Below are 23836 nucleotides of genomic sequence, written 5' to 3'. Positions count from 1 at the left end.
TAAATATTGTTTGGTCATGCTGGGAGGCTTATAGGATCTTTGTTCCCTTACCAGGAATTGAACTGGGGCTGTGGGAGTGAAAGCGCAGAGTCCTAACCCCTGGACTGCCAGGGAATTCCCTGGCACATACTATTTGATAGAATTAACTTAGACCTAGGGCAAAAATACTTGCATGAATCCTGTGGCCTTATAAACAATTCTGTTTGTTAAGGACACATCATTGGTTTTTTGTTCTAACAGCTAAGCCCTTTTCCAGGGCACAGTGAGTCCAGTAGATATTAAGAGTAAAGCAGAGAAAACGAAGGAGAAAAGGTGCTCAGCTGGGAAGTGAATGTAGGACAGCAATAAGTAGGAGGGTGGTTTTTGGACATTTTAAAATACAAAAGTACTTTAACCTAAAAAATACTTCTGTTTTACTGCTAAGGGTGTTAACTGTGGTATCACGTAAGGCAGTGTGGTATAGCATACACATGGTTAAAATCACTGCTAATTCAATTGACAAGAGGAGCCTGGTGGGCTACGGTCCACGGGCTCGAGGAGTCAGACATGACTGAAGCGACTTAGCACAGCACAGCACACGTCATTTAATGTGTGACCCTAGTCAAGTTGCTAAGCCTTTCTTTCCTGATGTGAGCAGGGAATACCAGCACCCACCTGAAGGGCTGTTGTAACAACTACATCAGGCCAGGTTTAGCTTGGGTAGTGAACAGAGTGCCAGGCCTCTCAGAAAAAATGCTGAGTTTGTTTTCTTTCCCCTTTGTACTTATAATTCATGATGTCGTAATTAGCTGACAATTGTTCCTAGAGTGCTAGTAATGAACATGTGCAAATGGGGCAGACAGGATAGTTTTGTGACTTTTTGATGTGGAATGAGGAGGTACAGAATGGTATGGAAAAAGTCTAGAATTTGGTGTCACATGATGTTGGAAGCTCTTCTTGTCTCAAATTGTTTGAGTTTAGGCAAGTCCTAATCATTCTTCATCAGTAAACTGGGATTATCAAATTACTGTCATTACCTAACAAGGAGGTGTATTCAGTGAAATGTCGTATGTGAAGGTACTTTGCAAACTCCACAGGTTTGAGTGAACATTACTGTCTATGAAGGACAGCTTATGCTTGATGCTTGCAGGTTTCGTCTTAGAATGTTTAAGGGTGTTAATTCTTTGAGAGAGGTAAGGAACAACAATTGTATATTGAAATGGTACTTATGAGAGATCCTAACACCATCAAAGAGGTTTATGCTAGTGCACTTATTTAGGGCATAGCCTAGGTCTGGTTGCATCTGATTTTTTAAATTGCCTCCAGTGTCTCCTCTTTGTTGCTGTTGTTTAGTTGCAAAGTTATGTCTGAGTCTTTGTGATCCCCTTGGACAATAGCCTGACAGTCTCCTCTGTCTATGGGGTTTCCCAGGCAAGAATACTGGAGTGGGTTGCCATTTCCTACTCCAGGGAATCTTCCAGCCCAGAGATTGAACCCGAGTCTGCTGCATTGGCAGGCATATTCTTTACCGCTGAACCACCAGGGAAGCCCTGCTTCCTCTTATGTTTCTCCTTTTCCCTCGAATAGAAGTATGTTTACTTCAAAGTCTTTTTATTTTCTCCTGGGGAAGAAGATGAACATCTTCCTGGGATCTGATTAGAAGACCAGTCAGAACATAGCTCTGGGGGAATTCCTGGCGGTCCAGTGGTTAGGACTGGACATCTTTCACTGCCGGGGCCAGGGTCAGTCTCTGGTTGGGGAACTGAGATCCTGGAAGCCAAAAAAAAGAATGTAGTTCTGTATGTATATCTCTGCTTTCTTGTATCTTATAAATGGTTTGTATAAACAGACTTAGCAGTAAACAAAAGTATTCAGCTCTTTGGGATAAGAGTTGCTGTAATATCATTTACCCTGAATTGATGCTTAAGACCTTGGAAGTTGTAGCACCAGCATATGAATAGCCCATAGTGTGAAGTTTTGAGTTATAGTGAGAGATTATGATCTCTTTTTTAACCCTTATAACCCAATGTTTTTTCTACTATAAAGGTTAGTACCTATATACTACCTATAAAGCACCTTCAGAAGCTTTTCAGATACCATCAGCAACTACACTATTAACTATTTCAAAGTGTTAATTAAGTAGGAGCTGTGAATGGGGAGAGGCATTTAATTACTTGGTCATCATATTTAGAATTGGACTCACTGTTTAGTCCTATTTCTGATTTCTGTGGGTCTCTGACTTTACTTATCGTTGTAAGTATCCACAGTTATACATAGAGGTTAAGAGCATGAACTCTGGATTGGGAGTGCCTAGGGATGAAAATCAACTAAACTGCTTGCTTACTGGGTTACCTTTGACAAGTCACTCACCCTTTGTGTTTCCTGGTTCATACAGTAAGGACAGCGATCCATCTCACAGGGTTGTAGTAAGTGTTGAATGAAGTAATACTTGTAAAGTTTTTCTAGCAAGGATATAGACCACACTGTTCCTCTGGTTGCTGCTACTGCTGCAGTTGTTGTTACTGTTGTTGTTTAACTTGAACCTCACAAAAAAGCTTTTAAGAGAGTGACACCTCAACGTCTAACATTTATTGCAAATGGCACAGAACAGTGTGAAAAATTAAGAATGATCTCAGTGAGGGGAACTATTAGAAACGCTTTATGAATAAACTTAACCCCAATACTATTGTCACAGCATAATTTTAAGCATCAAATAATAGCTGTGATAATAACTGCATGCTTAATTGGAACCTATTTAACTGATGATCATTTCCTGTTGCCCAATCACTGGTTGTATTTCTTTTGCGGGAGTGGGGGGGGGGGGTTAGGCTGGGCTACTAAGTTTATGTAATTAAGCTCTATTTATTTATTTTTAAATTAATTAATTTTTTTGTCTGCACCTTGAGGTATGAGGGATCTTAGATCTTCCCTGACCAGGGATTAAACCCACAGCCGCTGCAGTGGAAATGTGCCATCTTAACCACTGGACTACCGAGGAAGTCCCTATATTTCATTTTATAGAATCAGTTTTCTGTAAATTAACTCATGTAAGAACATGAGGCAAAGTGTTTGGCTTAGACAGTTAAATGAATTCTGACTTTATAAAACTTCTCACGTGTTTAATTAGAATGAATATCTTGGTCTAGGGGTTAGTTTATCAGGAGAAATATGGCCAGATTTCTGACTAAGCTTTTGTAGTTACATACATTTTGACATGGTGATTAGGAGAATTCTTGGATTTTCTTCTGGGCTTTTCTATTTACTGATAATTCATTGCTATGAAGGTGTTAAATTTTATTCTTTGGTCTGTTAGTTCCACAAATAGTTTTTGAGCACATGCTCAGACAGGAGCTATGGGAAGCACAGAGATGGTGAATCAGGTGTAAATCATACTCTTAAGCTTGCATTTGTGGAACCTTTATTTCTCAGTTGTAACAGTGCGTGGCCGTTTAAAATTTTTCTCTTCTGCTTTTTGATACTTTAATAGATATTTGATTTTTTCTGGTTTTTAGTGTTTAATATAGCAAAAATCCCCTTGTCTGTTAGCCTGAATGGGAAAAAAAGATGGCTCATAGAAATGGCCTTGAAGGACACTGCTATGATAAATTTTAGAGATCATGTCACAAGGATATGGTATCACAGATATTTATAAATACACATTATTTTTCCCACTCGTTTTTCAGTCAACTAATTGCTATCTATCAAAGACTGGCAAATTTAAAATTATGCCTGGGTTTGTCACTTTTGCTTTAAAATAACCTAGTGAGTTTTAACTGATGGCCACCAGTTTCATTAGACATTATAAGTACATCAAAAAATTCTTTATGTTCATTATTGTTCAGAAGATCATCACTGAACTTAGTACATTTATTGATCCCTAAGAGTTCTGAAGAGCCGTGGCCCTCAGTTGTGTATCCTGGCCACACATGGAAGAGAGGTGTCAGCCAGGTACAAGTGTGTGCTCATTCACTTGATTACTGATAGATTTGGATGTGAAGTAGTTGGAATCATTTAGATCAAGGACACTTTATTGACCAGTAAAGCTTGAGACCCAGGAGTGCTGCTTTCTGAATTCTGAGTTAAGTGTGTTCATTTGTTTTCTCATGAATTGAGCAAGGTGAAGAGCACTTTCATTACTTATAAACAGTGTTTAATTTTGATCTTTTTGTTTTCTTTTTCATGGCTTCAAGAAAGAAATAATTGCTTTTCTTATTGTTTTAGTCTGAATTTAAATAGTCAAGGGTGAAATTAAAGCCTTTTAAGGTTAAAGGAACCAAAATCCTAATTCAAATGAAGATTATGTAGGTTAAGAAGGAATCAATTCTATTTTCAATTCTTGGTGACCCACATTATATTAAAAGTATTATCTCTTATAGTTTGAGAACTGACTATTGGTTTGTTAAGATTAATGCTTAGATTATTGTGGAAACAGGAAATTACATTTATTTTTTACTTAATTTGTGTTCTTTAAATTTTTTGCTTTTTAAGTTATAAGTAACCTATAATAGTTGGGTTACTATTTGCCAAAGTGTGGGTATACAAGCTGACTTTAAGGGATCTTTGAATGACTATTTACATTTTAATAGTTAGTACGTTTATTTTATACAGGTTAGAAAAGTTAACTAACCTGTCTAAAATAGCTTTCATGGATTTATTGCTTAAGGTGAGGCTAAGTTTTTAAAAGTTCTTTTAAAGAAAAATGATAGTGGCTGTGTTATGTAGCTGTGGCAAAAATCAAAACTTGACTGATCTTGACTGACTGGGAAATACTACTTTAGAAAACCTATTGGTTTTGTCCTTCTTTCTCATGGAATCGGAGGGATGAAAAGATCTTCATTTTATGGAAGAGGGAGTGGAGAAGTAGAAAGGTGACTTGCCCAGAGTGCTTGGTTAGTCTTTGGCAGTGAGGACTAAGTAGGGCTCATTGCTCCTAGGCAAGAGCTGCTTATAGGTTACCTTATAATAATTTTTTGCCCCTTCTTATCAGGCAGGCGACCTTTTCTGGAGCTCTTCGAAAGAACTGAAAGCTGAATGTTAGCAATTTCTGAGCTAACATGTCCAACTCTAGTTGCTCCTCTTAGATGATAAATTGTATTGCTGTGTTTTGATGTAAATAACTTGCTTCAAATAGGTATGTTATGTTTATTCATTTAAAATATTTACCGAGAACACACTATGTCTGGCTCCTTAATCTCAATAATAGCTCTGAGATACTTTTTAAAACATTTATTTAGCAGATAGTGTGTGAAAATGCACACACTTTTGCCACGCCCTCTGCTAAGCACTTTATATGTCTTATTTGCCACTTACAGAATAGCCAGTGTTACTTATGATCTAGAGAGATAGGGGATTTGAAGGATTTGTATTAATTGTCATAACTAAGTGCTAAAGAATCAAGAAAGGACATTGATAAATGACTGCTGAGGATTCTGTGATGAGAACAGGTAGGGCATTAGTGGGCTGCCCTGGGGGCTCAGATGGTAAAGAATTTGCCTGCAATGTGAGAGGCCCGGGTGATCGAGAAGATGCCCTGGAGAAGGGAATTGCTACCCAATACAGTATTCTTGCCTGGAGAATTCCGTGGTCAGAAGAGCCTGGTGGGCTACAGTCCACAGGGTCCTATAGAGTCAAGAGTGACTGAGCAACTCTCACTCACTCACTCACTCAGGGCATTAGTAGGAAAACAGATACTGGAATTCATTGTCTCTTGTTAAAAAAAAAAATGAAATAGAATTCTAGGAATGAAATAAGATTTTTTTTACTACCTTTTATATTACCTTAATCTTTGTAAAAAATTTGATTCCAATAGCTGCTTCCCAAATTTTTATTCTTTTCAGCTTTAATACTTGTTACTCACCACTGCCAACATAGTATAAGCTCCCTAAAATTTAACTCATTATCTTATATCCCCTGCTGATCTCTCAAAAATCTACAGTGCTCCCCAGCATCTACCACATTAAGTAGGAATGGTTCATCTGGTGTTCGAGATATTACTGTTTATAAAAATAAATGTTCAACAGTGACTTATCTGGTAGTCCAGTGTAAGACTGCACTTTGACCGCAGAGGTGCGGGTTCCATCCCCGGATGGAGAACTAAGATCCCACTGCAGGGGTGTCAAAAACACCACTGGAAAATATTGTTTGACAATAAACTGAGGCTTAGAGAAGTTAAGTAACTTGTGAGACCTGTAGTTTGTGGTGAAGCTGGATTTCCCACCTGGGTCTGCATGAGTTCTGAGACATGCTGCTAACTGCTCTGAAATTTTTAGAATGTTATATACATTTTAAAAGGATTTGACCTTTCCCCTATATTCTCATCTCCCTATGCTATCACTCTGGTTTGCTGAATGGTTTTTTTCCCCTTTATGTGAAAACAGGAAGGGATTGGGGTTGAGGGGATGGGTCATGGGCTTGGAGCCAATAATAGGCACAGTTCTGGTCACAGCTTCAGTTCTCACCTCTCAAGATCTCTCTCAGGACTAAAACTTAACTTCACGTGGATTTTGCAGTCAAATGCTCTACCACTGAGCTACACCCCCTATTCACGTGGATTTTGATTTTGGCAGTCTTCTAAAGTCTTCTTTCCTAACACTGTGTGTTTCATGCTTGCTTCTATAAACCATGTGACTAACTTCATACTGGGTTAAACACACCTGCTTTAGTCTGAATAGGAGTGGGTATACATACTCTGGTTACCAAGTTAGTTCCTATTCCCCATTTACCTCACTAGAAGTACAAACAATATATATGTATTCACTGAACCTGTGATTTGAGTTTGATTTCTGCTGAAAGAATGCTGCTTGAATATGTTTGGCTGAATTCCAGCCAACAGAAATAAGTGTATTTCCTTATAATTATACATGGGGAGAAAATATCTATGCCTGGGGCAGAGATAAATAATGTGCTTCAGAATAAATTGCTTTTTGGAAGAAGGTTTAAGCAATGCAACTTGGGAGATCTGCCCAGAGTGCCCAAATGACTATAAGTCATTTGGAAGCACTTTTAACACTAACAAGTATGGTGTTCTTGCAGGTTAGGTTTACTTCTGTCACCAGCAGCTTCACTCTGTTTCTGTGAAAAAGGTGTTTTGGTTCCTTCCAGAGTTACTCACTGATTGGGTGAAAAAGGAGGGTTACTCTTCAGGTTCTGATCTTGGATTCCACTTGCCATTATGTCAGTTTTTATATGCCAGGGATTAAGGGGAAGAATTGACAACAGCAGTTTGTCACTTTAGATACCTGTTCTTCCCATGCCTTCATGTTCACACTTCTTTTGTCACCTTGCTCATTCCTTGCACTTTGCAGTGTTAGATACCCGAGATTCTGTCATGTACCTCTTGGGATAAAGAGTTGATATGCATTGGAGATCAGGTCTGTGTGCTTTGAGTACTGTTTTCCTGTTAGGACCAATCTTAAAGGACTTTATTCCAGAGGGCCGGGACACGTAGGAATCAATGAGAAAATGTCACCAGAGGTAGCTGACAAGGAGCTATATTGTACCCAAGGAGCAGAGATGATACTAGCTGAAAGGCTGATTTCCGTCTTCCCTGTTGCCTCTGCTGGGGCCCCTGTGGTTGATAGGCTGAGGTAAGATCTCGTTATATGGTCGACCAGCTAACTCTGTAGATCCCTGCCTTTGCTTTGTTGTTGTTTAGTTGCTAAGTCATGACTGACTGTTTTGCAACTTCATGGACTGTAGCCCGCCAGGCTCTTCTGTTCATGGGATTTTCCAGGCAAGATTACAGGAGTGGGTTGCCATTTCCTCCTCCAGGGGATCTTCCCGACCCAAGGATTGAACTCGCATCTCCTGCATTGCAGGTGAATTCTTTACCACTGAGCCACCGGGGAAGCACCCCTGCCTTTGCTCCAGCCCTTAAAACCTAAGATGACCATACATCTGATTTACCTGGGACCCAGTTTCCCCATAGACCTAATACAATTATTAGTGCTCTTTCATTCCTAAAAAGGTCCTGGTTTGGATGATAAGTCATATGGCCACCTACTCTTGACCATAAGAGCTGTCTGGCACTCTGGTAGAACCAAAGCCTAGTTTCTTCACTCCTCCTATTCACTGTTCAATGCCTCTGCTGGAAAAGCCTCCAAGCCTCCATTCTCCCCATGTCAGATCTTTCAGCTGCCACTTGGAAGGTATAAGTTTGAGAGGCAAAGAGGTTGGGTAGTCATTTTTCTCCTTGTCCTAGAAACCACCCCCCTCCCCCCTCCAAAAACAGGCTAAAACCATTAAGAAAATGCTAGATCTAGAAGCTGTTACCTTCTCCTTTCCATATACTTCCTCTTATAGTTCTTGTCTTGCTATTGTACATTCTTTTTTCTTTTTTGGTTCTTTAATATTTGGCTGTGCTGGGTCTTCATTGCAGTGCTGCAGGCTTCCCTGTTTGTGGCTTGCAGGCTCCAGAGCACACGGGCTTAGGATTTGCAGTGTGCGGGCTTCTCTCTCGTTGTGGTGCTCAAGCTTAGTTGCCCTGCAGCCTGTGGGATCTTAGTTCCCCTACCAGAGATCGAACCTGTGTCCCCTGCATTGGAAAGTGGATTCTTAACCTCTGGACAACCAGGGAAGTCCCCTGCCTTTCTTTTTTGAAAAACTCTTCCTATGGGTTTGTTTTTTTTGCAGAGTTGATTTTGAGGAAAGGCATTTTGACAAATGATTCTCCACTGAGTTGGAATTTTTTTCCTGAGGTGTTTTTAACCCAAAGTGATGTGATATAGATATTAAAACCATGCCAAAGGCTTAGCTTTGTGGATTATCTATCAAACGCCAGGTAATTACTTTGCCAACAAAGGTCCGTCTAGTCAAGGCTGTGGTTTTTCCAGTGGTCATGTATGGATGTGAGAGTTGGACTGTGAAGAAAGTTGAGCGCCGAAGAATTGATGCTTTTGAACTGTGGTGTTGGAGAAGACTCTTGAGAGTCCCTTGGACTGTAAGGATATCCAACCAGTCCATCCTAAAGGAGATCAATCCTGGGTGTTGATTGGAAGGACTGATGCTGAGGCTGAAATTCCAATACTTTGGCCACCTCATGCGAGTTAACCTATTGGAAAAGACCCTGATGCTGGGAGGGATTGGGGGCAGGAGGAGAAAGGGACAACAGAGGATGAGATGGCTGGATGGCATCACTGACTCGATAGGCATGAGTTTGAGTAAACTCCGGGAGTTGGTGATGGACAGGGAGGCCTGGTGTGCTGCGATTCATGGGGTCGCAAAGAGTTGGACATGACTGAACGACTGAACTGACTGACTGACTGACATTTGGAATAAAAGTTTACTCTTTCAAGTGTATAGGTTGGCCCTGTGAAGAGTTTTCAGGTATTGTAATTTTTCAGGTATGTGGGCAGTTGGCTGTCGAGCGTCTTTGATGCCATGTAATGTCATCATTGAAGAAGTTTAAGAGACCTGGGTTAAAGGCCTGATTTCACCCATCTTGTGATCTTAGGCTGCTGATGTTCTGCCCCTGCGGAATCATGCAGTTTTATTGCTGAAAAGAACTAATGATCATCTAACCGAACCCCTTTAATTTTACATGTAAGAGCATGAAGGAGTAAAGAGGTAAAATGATTAGCCCAGTAGCCCACAACTAGTAAGCAGTACAAGCAAGATTAAAATCTAGGTCTTCTGACGTGGTCCCTCAGTAGGGAAAATATGAGGTTCTGCATCTATAAAGGACTTCCTCAAAGTGGCTTACTCCACCAGTACATTTTATCTGAAGTTTTATTGTCTCTGAAAGGGATTGTTTTGATTAAGTTGGTGATGCCTCATTATTTTGCAGATGAGTAGTAGAGATTTTCCAGGGTGGAGGCAGACTGTCAATCTGGTTGACTCCAGTTTTAATTCTTAGCCTGCCTATACGTCCTTATTTCAAGTCTTCCAAGAACATTACTCAGAAGGAGGAATTTTTTGCAAATCCAGATACCTGTCAAAATCTTGTTATACAACTTTCCTCATTCTAAATTTCCATTAAAGTCTTGTATCTAAATCCTGTTTGTATATTTGGCATTACTCGTTAAAGCCAAGTGACTAATTGGAGTCTCTGTGGATTGTTTTTGTTTTTGTTTTTGTTTTTTTTTTGTAGATTTCTTAACTATGTTTGATGGCCTAGTACTAATATTTTATGGCTTCCTGCCATAGGTGGCTGCAGCATGTTTTGCCTTAGACATACTGGCAAGAAACAACTGAAATTGGCATGTTTGGGCAATCACCATCAACTTGATTTAGTCTCAGAGTTGACCTCTCTGTTTACCTTCCTGGAGGGACTAAGCATTGATGCCTACATTGGTTTAATTGTTAGAAATTGCCTCTAAAGGGTAAAAGAAAGCTTTATTATGTTGTCACTGTTGGTTATGCAAGGAATTCTGCAAAAGTTAGGCAGGCAGTTTTCTTACTTAAACAAAGAAAAATGTAAAAATAAGAAACTTCCCAGAATGAATGAGGAGCATCTATGCTTGAGTCGGGAAAGCATGTTGTCCAGGTTAGTTCTCTATGGCAGAAATGAGACAGGACATGAAGACAGTCTGTGGTCTGGGAATACCTCAAAATGAATGCATCGTCCACTCTCAAAATTCCCTGTAAATTCTTACTGTTGTTGAGGCCCTGAGAGTCTGTTTTTAGTGTTGCCCTAGCTCTATTTGGGGCTTCCCAGGTGGCTGTAGTGGTAAAGAATCCTCCTGCCAGTGCAGGAGACACAGGATACCCAGGTTCCATCCTTGGGTAGGAAAATGGCAACCCACTCCTGTATTCTTGCTTGGAAAATTCCACTGGCGGGCTGCAGTTCATGGGGTCAGAAAGAATCAGACACAGCTGAGTGAGCACTCAACAGCTCTGTTTGAGGAGCTTTTGTCCTTTGACATTTCACTACTTCCATACTTTACTATTGAGAATTTCCTGTTGAATCATACAACTTATCAGATTATGGCACTTATAAGACAGACTTCATGTTTTTAAAATGTCATGTATTAATTATGGGAAATTTGGAAAACAGATATTTGAAGAAAGAAGTATCACACCTACTCAGGATGACCATTTTGGACATATGGGACATGGTTTATTTAGTCTTTATATTTATATTTGCATATTTAAAAAAATGAAATTAGGCCACCCCTGCTGTTTTATGTTTTTTCTTAATTTTTTTTTCCATATATCACCTTGCTATTTAACATTTTTTCTCAATTGACGCCTTAAAACAGTATTTGAAAGGAAACTTTATATTATTGTAATGTCCATGAAATCACGGGTTTAATATTGCTAGTTTTTTCTCCCTGCTGCTGCTGCTGCTACGTTGCTCCAGTTTGTCCGACTCTGTGCAACCCCAGAGACGGCAGCCCACCTAACACACGTTAAAAATACATAATTGTTAAAGTCATTTCTCTACTGTCTGAAATCATCCAGTGGCCTCTGCTTACTATACTTTAGGAGAAACAGGGGCTTTGGATTCAGACATCTTGGATTTGAATCCCACTTTGCCTCTAACTGGTGGTGTGTTTTTTTGGACAGGTGAGTTTACCTCTTTGGGCCTTAGTTTCTTCCTTGGCAGAGTGGGGATATTGGAGAAGATGATCTGTTGGGTGTCTTTGGACTCTATTCTGTGATTCTGATATGGATTTTTTCCCTCTATTTCTGTTGAGGAAGTAGAGACATTTTCTAGGGATTGGTGTGCTGGCTTAGGATTTAAAGATCCTAATTCTATTAAACTCCACTGCTGTTAGTCATCTGACTTTAGAGAAACCATTTTATTTCCCAGTGTTCTAGTTGTCTCTTTAGTTGTTGCTGCCACTTTAATTTCTGCTTCTCCTTTAGTGTAAAGTGTTTCAAACTAGGAGTCAAGGCTTCCTTCATTGAGGCAAACCAGTGCCTTACTCTTCACATCCTTAAAATGGGGATAATATTTCTGCCTTACTTACTTAATTGGATATGTGGAAAAATGAGATAATCAGTAGATGAGTGAAATAGTTTTCAGGATAAAGATACTAGATAAGAGCAGAGTAATAGCAGAAGTATTTCTCCTGTGGCTACTTCTTTGTAGTGAATAGCAAAATTCATGTGATACCACCTTCTCTCTCCACTCTTGCCTGCACTTGCCATTTGATTTTTTTTTCTCCCTGATTTCAGTTTAGTTCAGTCGCTCAGTCATGTCTGACTCTGCGACCCCATGGACTGCAGCATGCCATGCCTCCCTGTAAACTGAGTAAACCCTGAGTAAACTCCCGGAGTTTACTCAAACTCATGTCCATTGAGTCGGTGATGCCATCCAACCATCTCATCCTCTGTCGTCTCTTTCTCCTCCCGCCTTCAATCTTTTCCAGCATCAGGGTCTTTTCCAATGATCCAGTGAGTCAGTTCTTCACATCTGGTGTCCGAAGTATTGGAGTTTCAGCTTCAGCCTCAGTCCTTCCAATGAATATTCAAGACTGATCTCCTTTAGGATGGACTGGTTGGATCTGCTTGCAGTCCAAGGGACTCTCAAGAGTCTTCTCCAACACCACAGTTCAAAAGCATCAGTTTTTCAGATCTCAGCTTTCTTTACAGTCCAACTCTCACATCCATACATGACTATTGGAAAAACCATAGCTTTGACTAGACGGGCTTTGTTGGCAAAGTAATGTCTCTTCTTTTTAATATGCTATCTAGGTTGGTCATAACTTTCCTTCCAAGGAGTAAGCGTATTTTAATTTCATGGCTGCAGTCACCATCTGCAGTGATTTTGGAGCCCAAAAAATAAAGTCTGCCACTGTGTCCCCTGTTTCCCCATCTATTTGCCATGAAATGAGGGGATCAGATGCCATGATCTTAGTTTTCTGAATGTTGAGTTTTAAGCCAACTTTTTCACTCTCCTCTTTCCCTTTCATCAAGAGACTCTTTAGTTCTTCGCTTTCTGCCATAAGGGTGGTGTCATCTGCATATCTGACGTTACTGATATTTCTCCCGGCAATCTTGATTCTAGTTTGTGCTTCATCCAGCCCAACGTTTCTCATGATGTACTCTGCATATAAGTTAAATAAGCAGGGTGACAATATATAGCCTTGACTTACTCCTTTCCCGATTTGGAACCAGCCTGTTGTTACATGTCCAGTTCTGACTGCTACTTCCTGACCTGCATACAGATTTCTCAAGAGGCAGGTCAGGTGGTCTGACAGTCCCATCTCTGTAAGAATTTTCCACACTTCGTTGTGATCCACACAGAGGCTTTGGCATAGTCAATAAAGCAGAAATAGATGTTTTTCTGGAACTCTCTTGCTTTTTTGGTAATCCAGCGGATGTTGGCAATTTGATCTCTGGTTCCTCTGCCTTTTCTACATCCAGCTTGAACATCTGGAAGTTCACGGTTCACGTACTTTTAGTCTGGCTTGGAGAATTTTGAGCATTACTTTACTAGTGTGTGAGATGAGTGCAATTGTGCTGTGGTTTGAGCATTCTTTGGCATTGACTTTCTTTGGGATGGGAATGAAAACTGACCTTTTCCATTCCTGTGGCCACTGCTGAGTTTTCCAAATTTGCTGGCATGTTGAGGGCAGCACTTTCACAGCATCATCTTTTAGGATTTGAAATAGCTCAACTGGAATTCCATTACCTCCACTAGGTCTGTTTGTAGTGATGCTTCCTAAGGCCTACTTGACTTCGAATTACAGGATGTCTGGCTCTAGGTGAGTGATCCCACCATCATGATCATCTGGGTCGTGAAAATCTTTTTTGTGTAGTTCTTCTGTGTATTCTTGCCACCTCTTCTTAATAACTTCTGCTTCTGTTAGGTTCATACAATTTCTGTCCTTTATTGTGCCAATCTTTGCATGAAATGTTCCCTTGGTATCTCTAATCTTCTTGAAGAGATCTCTAGCCTTTCCCATTCTGTTGTTTTCCTCTACTTCTTTGCACTGATCACTAAGGAAGACTTTCTTAACTCTCCTTGCTATTCTTTGGAACTCTGCATTCAAATGAGTATATCTTTCCTTTTCTCCTTTGCTTTTTGCTTGTCTTCTTTTCACAGCTATTTGTAAGGCCTCCTCAGGCAGCCAGTTTGCCTTCTTTTTCTTGGGGATGGTCTTGTTCCCTGTCTCCTGTACAGTGTCATGAACCTCCGTCCATAGTTCTTCAGGCACTCTGTCTGTCAGATATAATCCCTTGAATCTATTTGTCACTTCCACTGTATAATCTTAAGGGATTCAATTTAGGTCATACCTGAATGGTCTAGTGGTTTTCCCTACTTTCTTCAATTTAAGTCTGAATTTGGCAACAAGGAGTTCATGATCTGAACCACAGTCAGCTCCCGGTCTTGTTTTTGCTGAGTGTGTAGAGTTTCTCCATCTTTAGCTGCAAAGAATATAATCAATCTGATTTCGGTATTGACCATCTGGTGATGTCCATGTGTAGAGTCTTCTCTTGCATTGTTGGAAGAGTTCTCTAATTTAGGAACTGCCATTCGACCCCAGTTTTGTGACCATGGACAAATCACCCAGTTTTAACTTCTCCATGGTCTAGTTGCATGCAGCCTGCACTGAAGCCTGCACTCAGCCTGCAAAAATCAAGGTGCTGTCTTCTCTTAAAACATTGGGAGATATGGCTGACTTAAGCCTGTACTCCTCTGGCTGAGTAGTGGCTTTCTTTTAAACAAGGTTGTGTAATCTCTCCTCTGCTATTTAATCTGGCAAGTTTTTCTCATTTGCTTTGCTGACTGGCCCCTGTGTACTTAAGAGGCTGGACTGTATAGTGGTAAGGAGCACCATCTCTGGAGACAGTTTACTTGGATTCAGATCCCAGCTCACAATTTTGGTTGCTTTGTACCTTCAGGTTACTTAGTTTTTCTGTAGTTTCATCTGGATAATAAGGATAATACCTGATTCATAGGGTTACTAAGAGGATTAGAAGATCCACTACATGTAAAACCCTTAGGATAGTCCCTCACCCAGAGTAAGTTTAACTGATGTTAGCTATTGTTTTAGTTCAAATAGCATAATAATTAGCTAACAAATTAGCTAACATTTATCCACCTGTGTTATTTATCAGGCAGTGAGCCAAGCCCTTCATGCAGATTATTCCTAATGTGTGTTTGTCCTTCAGTCATGTCCAACTCTTTGCGATCCCATGGACTGTAGCCTGCCAGGCTCCTCTGTCCATGGGATTTGCCAGCAAGAATACTGGAATGGGTTGCCATTCCCTTCTCCAGAGGATCTTCCCGACTCAGGGATCAAGCACATTGCAGGCAGATTCTTTACCATCTGAACCACCAGGGAAGTCCAGTAACACTATAGACAATAGGTAGAGTTATTTTCTCAGTTTTGCAGATTAGAGGATATAATTTAGAGAGGTTACATAACCTGTGTAAAGGTACATAGGTGGTACAGTCAATCTCTGCCTTTTTTGAACTGGCCAGATGACTCACAGAGACAGAATTGTGGAGACTGTAGAACTGTTTTCGTGCTCTAAACTGATGTATCCTCGGTTCATCAGCTCTCCTTAGCTTTTTGGGGTCAGAAATTTGGGCACAGCCATTCTGCTCCCTCTACTGGCTAAAAAGCAGCCCAACAATTTCAGATGATGCCTCAGTTTGTACCCTTTGTGTTTTTTGCCAACACATGGTTGAGAAGTGTTATCTTTGTACAGGGCTCTTAATACCTTGCCTAAGGAAATGGGGCCGGGTGGGAGAGAATGTGCACCTTGCATCTTCTGACACTGACCTTGAGGGCAAGCAGAGGAAGCAGGCCCTGTCATAATGGTAGTTTCTGCCTCAGTGATTCCAATCTCCTGTGGACTTGGGCTGCCATTATCATTTTAGGTATTAAGGACACATCATTTTAAATGATCCCAAGGCACTCTACAAATAACCATTCATGTTAAATCACCGAGTATTTATTTTGTAAAATTAAATCCAAAATGAGCATTAAAGATAATCTGGGTGATAGGGGAAGATTCTTTGGTTGAGAATGGTTATGACTTTGAGTGCATAGGTGTAGATATTGTTTCCTTTTTTATTGAACTTTGTTTTTTTTTTTAATGCTACTGCAGTTCAAAAGAGGTGGTGCTGCCGGCAGAGAGAAGTTGTGCTGCCTGTTCATATCTTTTTTTTTTAAATTATTTACTTTACAACATTGTATTGGTTTTGCTATACATTGACTTGAATCCGCCATGGGTGTACATGTGTTCCCCATCCTGATCCCCCCTCCCAACCCTCTCCCCATCCCATCCCTCTGGGTCATCCCAGTGCACCAGCCCCGAGCATCCTTCCTGTTCATATCTTAATGAAACACAGAGGTGCCCTCAGTTATATTTCTTTTCTATGGATATCTCAGCACATCCTGGAGAGTTTTATTTTCTTTTTCTATCACAAACATTAATATATATATATAAATATATAGGGATGTCCCTGGTGGTCCAGTGATTAAGTCTTCACCTTTCAATACAGGGGATGAAGCTTGATCCCTGATTGGGGAGCTAAGATCCCACATGACCCCTGACCAAAAAACCAAAGCATAAAAAAGGATACAATATTGTAACAAATTCAATAAAGACTTTAAAAATTGTCCACATCAAAAGAAAATATTTATATATATTTTAAATTTTTTGGTAATGTGCAAGCATATACAAAAATGTAGTATATCCATCTCTAACAATTAACATTTTATCGCCTATTCACCTCCATTTTTTTCTGGAATATTTTAAAGGAACTTCCAGACATTCACCACTTAACCCCATTAGAGAATGCATCCTTAACTGATAAGAAGTATTTTTTCTTTTTTAACATGACCACAATACCATTACTATACCTAAAAGATATAACAATGTCATGCAGTATTTAAATAGGAAGAGAGATAACGAATTTGACAGTGTGTTGGTTGTTAAGTTTGCTTCTAATCTTAGTTTTTTAAAAAAGAAAATTTTACACATACATTTGAGGTCCCCTTTTACTGTTTGTCTTTATTCTTAAATAATATGGTGGTGTTTTGCATATTTATATATACTTAATGTTTTCCTTTACATATCCTTCTGAAACCTGTTTTTATTAAAATTGGGTTTTCAAAGTTTATTCATTTTGGTACATGTATCTAGCTCATTTTAAATGCTGTGTAGTGGTTCCACTGAGCTTAGATTTCATTTGTATTTTCATCCTAATTGTTTTTATTGTTTATATATCGATGGATATTTATGTTATCTACTTTTTTTTTTTTTTTTGCTATTATGAACAGTGAGGCAGTGGACCTTCTTGTACGTTTCTTTGTGCCGTTTTGAAAGAAGAGATCTATAACTTATATTTCTCTAATTACTATAGAGGTTGAGATCCTCTATAATATCTGTTTGCCATTTGATTTTCCTCTTCTGTGAGTTGTCGTTTGTCTCTTTTCCTACTGGTTTTCAAAATTGATTTGTAGAAATTCTTGTGTATTCTTCAAAATAAGCCATGATCAGTTTTGTGTGTTGCTACTAGAATCTTTATCATTTCAGGCAGTCCCTTCTTGGTTCCTGTCTCTGCTCCCTCTGTTCAACTCCAGTTAAGTTGATTTCTGTTTTTATTCCTGTGGTCCTTTGTTTTATTCTTACCTACTGGGTTTTGAGTTGTGCTACCAAGGCAGAGAATCCCTTCAGTTGTCCATCAACTGAATTTGCTTTGTTGGTTATGGTTTGTTTTTCGTTTTGAAATGCAAACAAGCTAGAATAGTGGTTAAGAAAATGAGGACTATGGAGTCTTTTAACTATTTCCTTTTGAATCTTGAAAGTGAAAGTGAAAGTCGCTCATTCCTGTCTGATTCCTTGTGACCCCGTGGACTATACAGTCCATGGAATTCTCCAGGCCAGAATACTGGAGTGGGTAGCTGTTCCCCTCTCCAGGGGATCTTCCCAACCCAGGGATCGAACCCAGGTCTCCCGCATTGCAGGTGGATTCTTTACCAGCTGAACCACCAGGGAAGCCCTTTGAATTGTGACTTAACCAACCACTTTATTTACTGTTGTTACCTTGGCAAGTTACTTAACTCCTCTTGTAGTCGACTTTATAGTTCATAAAACCCATGAGAGTAGAGCTATTATGATCCTAGGTATGTATTTGATGAAACTCAGGCTCAGAGAGATTAGATTAGAAACATGAGTATGTGGAAGACACATGTGGGCCTCTTTATCTTTTAATTTGAACTTTGATAGAGAGGTGGGCACAGAAAAATATTTCTCTAAGATACACAGGAGCAAAAACAGTGCCAGGTCCCTGACCTGTGGCCTCAAGTGGTGGGGAAAACAGAATAGTAGAAACTATGTAGAACTAAAGTGCCCATGCTTTGTCCAAATCTATGAATAGGGAAGAAAACCCCTTTATGCCATTTTTTATTAAAATAAAGCAAACAAAACCCCAAACTTTATTTTCATGACTTTAACTTTATAAGAGATATGGAATTTAAATAACCATCCCAGGCCAGCCTAGTTGAATTAGGCAAATCATAAACAAAGAACATCGTGGGTCTTAGTTAAGGGATCATTCTGGTAGACAAATGAAATACTTTGGAAGAGGACACAACTTGATTTTGACCAACAATGGAAGGAAGAAGAATCCCAAGAAACAAAGGAACTCAAGGAATGAAGGCAGCTTCTTTCTAGAGGAGGGAGAATAAGTTTGATTTGGCTACTATATTTTCTGCTCTTTTTTTTTTTAACTAAAAGAGGAAATATGTTTATGGCAAAATGTCAAGTAGTAAAAGAAGGTATAAAGTAATAATTAAAACATAATGATTTTCCTACAGTATATACCCAAAGAACAGAAAGCAGGGGCTTGAACAAATATTTATACATCCATATGCTCTTAGCAGTGCTATGCACAATAGCCGAAAGGTGGAAACAATCTAAATATCTATAGATGGATGAATGAACTTTAAAAAAAAATATGGTATGTGTGTAATGAAATATTACTCAGCCTTACAAAGAATGAAATTCTGATATGTGCTACCATATGGATGAACCTTCAAGATGTTATGCTAAGTGAGTAAGCCAGACACAAAGGGACAAATATTATATGATTCCATTTATATGGGAGTACCTAGAGTAATCAGATTCATAGAGATAGAAAGTAAAATGATGGTTACAGAGCACTGGGAAGAGATATCGTTTATTGGGTACAGAATTTTAGTTTGAGATGATGTAAAAGTTCTGGAGATGGATAATGGTGATGTTTGCACAACACTGCAAATATACTTAATGACACTGAATTGTACACTCATAAATGATTAAAATTATGCATTTTCTGTTATATATATTTTATCACAATGAAAAGTCTCCCAGCAGCTCTAGCCTAGAAGTGGTGTCCACTGAAAACAACTTCTTTTATAGTCATCTAGATATGCAAATACAAGCATAGACGTGCAAGCATAAGCATGTTAAGTCAGTGTCTACTCTTTGGGGCATTCACTTAGGTGCTAGAAATTCTGCAGTGAACAAAGCTGACAAGGTTCCTGCTGTCATGGAGCTTTTTCAAAATTTGTTTTACACAAAAGGATGTTGGTATGCATACTGTTTTACACTTCATGTTTTTCCTCTGACAGAGACCTTTGGTCATCTTTCTGTGTTAGTTCTTATAGACTTATTGATTCAGTGGTTGCATCTAGTGGTACACTCTTGTATGATTGTGATACAGTTTGTAGCTATTATATTGAATGGAAAAGAGGAGGCAGAAGTATAGAACTTACTATTTTTCTGCCCTGTTGTAAGTTACATTTTTATTAGGAAGAGAATATAGGTTTATTATAAAGAGTCAAGCCGTGCCAAATCTCTAAAGTAAAAGTAAAAGCTTTCTAACATGTATTGTACCTCTCTTTTAATCCTACTCCATGGAAGTAGTAAACCCTTTTAACAGTCCATTGTTCATCCTTCCAGACATGTATAATGCATTTGCAAAAATAAAGAATATGTAGAACATGTATCTTCTCATTCTCTAGGAGCTGGCCCATGCAGTAGAATATTGCTCATTCTACTCAGACTGTAGAGAGTTATGCAGAGGAAAGAGCTGGACTGAGCTTCATGAGAGCCAAGTTCTGTCTTGATCTTGCTGCTGTGACAGGCAGTTCCTCAGTTATCCTTTGTCTGGTGTCCCATAGTTAATGAGATCTCATCAAAGAGAGTGCTTTGGAAACTATTACACTTTAAACTTTGGGGAATTTCTTTAGAGTTCTTTGATTGCAAGCAGTAGAAAGCAACTCAGGTTCTATTAGACCAGAAAAAAGTGGGGGAACATTAGTGGAAGAATTTTAGGTAGCAGATGAAGAAATGTGTAAATGACTGGGTCTCTGGAAATTCAGGAATTTCTGTGTGTCTGTTCAAGATGTAATTCCTGGGGAAAAGTGAGTGACTTAGAGGCCACATGTCCACTGATGATTAATGGGGTAGTGTCCTGGGTTTATGTGCCTCATCAGAGTCTCACAGAGGTGGGGAGATGCAGTTTTGAAAAGTATGGGATTCAGGCTGGCAAAATGAAACGTCGGCCTTGAAATGCCAGCTGTTCTAACCCTAGATTCTTGCTCCCCTCTCAAGGAGGAGATGATCGCCGGGTTCTACTATGGCACATGGAACAAGCTATCCACTCGAGAGTTAAGCCCATACAGCTGAAAGGAGAGCATCATTCCAACATTTTTTGCCTGGCTTTCAACAGTGGGAACACCAAAGTATTCTCTGGAGGTGAGCAGAAGGGAGATTTCCCCTTGGGAAATTGACTGTGGCTGGGATTTCAGATAAAGGAATGCTAAAATTACTCCTAATTTTCTTTCCTTTAGCCTATTGAGTTGTGGAAATATTGGTTTCCTGTAGCTTGTCTTCTCTATATGATAGCAGATTAGATACACATATCAGACTAATGTCTGTCTGTCCTTTCTCTCTTTTGCTCTTGTTTCTATCTTTTTCAGTAGAAAACTTCACATTGCAGTCTGGTACACAGACACATATTAGAAAGAGTACTTTACTATGTGTGACTCACTCTGATTTCTCTTTTTCTATTCTGTTTTTAAAGATTTTAAAGGTTGTGATTCCAATCGGTATTATGACCCATTAGTGGCTCCTGTTTGAAAACATTTATGTTGGGGTATAACTGGAATGGCTTGCCAGCAAGCCAGCCTCTTGATGGCATCCATTAATCACACTCCTGTCTGACCACTACATTTCTAGGCCTAACCTCTCTTCTGCTTGCATGGTAGCTCAGACAGTAAAGAATCTTCCTGCAGTGCAGGAGACCTGGATTCTGTTCCTTGGTTGCCCTGGAGAAGGGACTGGCAACCCACTCCAGTATTCTTGCCTGGAGAATTCCATGGACAGAGGAACCTGGCAGGCTACAATCCATGGGATCACAAGGAGTCAGGCATGATTGAGCGACTAACACTTTCTCTTCTGCACTGCAGATTTCCCCACTGGATATCCACCTTGTGTTCCAAAAGTAGTTTAAATGCAACAGATCTAAAACTAAGATTTTAGTTCTTCTCACCTGCACAAATATTTCCTCTTGTTTCATGGATTCCCTTTCTCAGTTACTATCACCATTCAAGTAATTATCTAAATTTTTAGGTTTAACTTTTAAGGAACTGCTGACATTGAAGCATTTTTAATCTATAAAAAAGACAATTTCATATGGTTCAATCTAATAGAAATCTCAAAATCAGTGTCAAACGTGCCTTTCTGTCATTTTTACATCTTGTAAGTCACCAGCTATTAATATTTTGAAAGCCTCATATTCATCCTTTAGTTTCTGTTCTGTTGCTATACCTACTGCTCTGATTCAGGTTCTCATTTTTGGCCTAGACTACCATAGTGTCCTGTGATTTCTGCTACCAGTATCTCATTGCTTATACAAGCTTTATACTCATTGCTTACACAAGTTTTCTTTGAAAAGTTGAATCACTCCTGTGAACCTTTGGCCTTCAGTGTCTGTCCACAGGATAGAGTCTGGACCCAGTCTACCTGCCGGGCCTCCTTTTCCTCCCCCGCATCTTGTGCTCTAGCTTCCTAAGTCACTTGCCATCTTAAGTGCCATTGCTGTTTTTCCACAGGCCATGATTATTGTCCAACCACACCAATTACCCTAAGTCTAGTTTCTATTCAAGTGTCTCCTTTCCCATAAAAACATGTTCACCATGTACGTTCACCCTGCTCGTAAAGGACCCAATTGCCCCTTTGTTTGTGTCCCCATAGCAGAGCATATCACTACAAGATAACCTGTCTTGTCACTAGTAATTGTTCGTGCAGGGAGACTGTGAATTCCTCAGTCTTCTTTCTCTCAGATCTTCAGCATTTCACACTGTGCCTGTTACCCATAAGGCATTGATATGGGTTTGATGTACTTCATATGAACCCACAATAGAGTTACAGGGAGAACTTTAAGATGACCTAGCCACATCTCTACTGCTTATGCTTTTAGCATAGAGTGGGAAATTTTTTTACTGTCTTCATTTTGGAGTTTTTATTTGTTAGCTCTATAAACCACTTGAAGGCAGGACTACGTGTATCATGAATGTATAGTATTTTTAGATGCCTTGATGGAATAAAGAGAATGCAAGAGAAAAAAGTTGTGGATAAAAACTTTCCCGTCATTTAGTATCATCATCATTAAATTTTAATTAAATCATCATTAAATTTTAATGCTATAAAAGATGATGAAGATGTGAATAGTAGCAAACATTTGTTGGGGGGGCCTAGTTCTAATCTGAATGCTTTTACACTTTTATCTTCACAATTACTATGAAGTAGACACAACTATTCCTATTTTGCTGAGACATAGAAAAGTTACAGATATTATTCCAGGTCTCACGGATAATGAATGTTTTTTTTTTTTTAAAAAAGAACAAAAAAACACTAGCTTGGAATAGTTAGTTGATTGATTTGCCAATGATCACTTACTCTTTTCCTAAAGAGCCATTGTTTTGTTTTTGTTTTTTTAATCATTCATTGGATAATGCATTTTGGAGATTGCTTTTTGTTATTTTTAGTTGCTATTATATTTTTAAAAATTCTCTATAAGTATATTCTATCCTTAATGATTTTTATAAACTTTCTTCTAATTAGCACTCTTAATTTTTATTAACACTGACTTTGTCCATTTGTTTTCCCTGAAATCTTTAACATACTGAATTGAACAATATGAATGGGACCACTTTGCAGGAATTGTCAAATGTCTGCTTTTTCCCTTACAGGAAATGATGAGCAAGTTATCCTCCATGATGTTGAAAGGTAAATAGATTGTTGATATGTGAAAGTGATTAACTCTGTTTTTCGTATGAAGAAAGGCAGATATCTCTTTAGACCAAAATAGTTCTTCTTTTTTTGAAGTAAATAGTATAAAATCAACTGTCTTTTGCTGAAAAAAAAGATTTCAGTCATAGTTTTCAAATTAAATTTTGATTTATAAAAAGATATACAAAGTTGATATTATAGTTTTCTGGTGAAATTTTAAAGGGTGAGGTTAGAGAGGTTAGAAGGGAAGGAAACACTTAACCCTCACAGTAATTTTATGAGGCAATGCTATTATGATCTCAATTAGGAAACTGAAGCATGGAGATGTTAGGTAACTTAAGGTCAAGTGATGTTAGGATCTGAACTGAGGCAGCCTGGCTTTGGGGCCAGGTATTTTCTCACATGCCAGACATCAGGAATTCCTCTTCTTCCCTTGCTGGCATCAGGGCTGCTTTATTGTTTTCCCTCACTTCTTGGAAACCCAGCACCACTCCCCAAGTCTGTACACAAGCAGATGCATTCTATAGTCAGTCAAAACATGAAACTCATATGTTGAGTCACTTTTTTTTGGCGGGCACGTGGTGGGGAGGAGTACAGTAGGCATCTTAGTTCTGCAACCAGGGATTGAACCTGGGCCCTGGCAGTGAAAGCACCAAGTCCTGACCACTGG

At 39.2% G+C, this 23836-nt stretch overlaps 1 protein-coding gene across 3 annotated transcripts in view; it reads left to right on the top strand.

Annotated features, from left to right (window-relative positions):
- The window catches only part of DCAF5 (DDB1 and CUL4 associated factor 5), a 92537-nt gene that overhangs the window by 3660 nt on the left and 65041 nt on the right, over positions 1-23836 (top strand). For all 3 annotated transcript variants that reach the window (XM_020889756.2, XM_020889755.2, XM_020889757.2), the window contains exons 2-3: positions 20485-20628; positions 23127-23163. In XM_020889756.2, coding sequence (XP_020745415.1) covers positions 20485-20628; positions 23127-23163 — 181 coding nt within the window. The remainder of the gene's footprint in view (positions 1-20484; positions 20629-23126; positions 23164-23836) is intronic.

This window comes from Odocoileus virginianus, chromosome 6, assembly GCF_023699985.2.
Source record: "Odocoileus virginianus isolate 20LAN1187 ecotype Illinois chromosome 6, Ovbor_1.2, whole genome shotgun sequence".
Lineage (NCBI taxonomy): Eukaryota > Metazoa > Chordata > Mammalia > Artiodactyla > Cervidae > Odocoileus > Odocoileus virginianus.
This window is presented reverse-complemented; position numbering and strand designations above follow the sequence as displayed.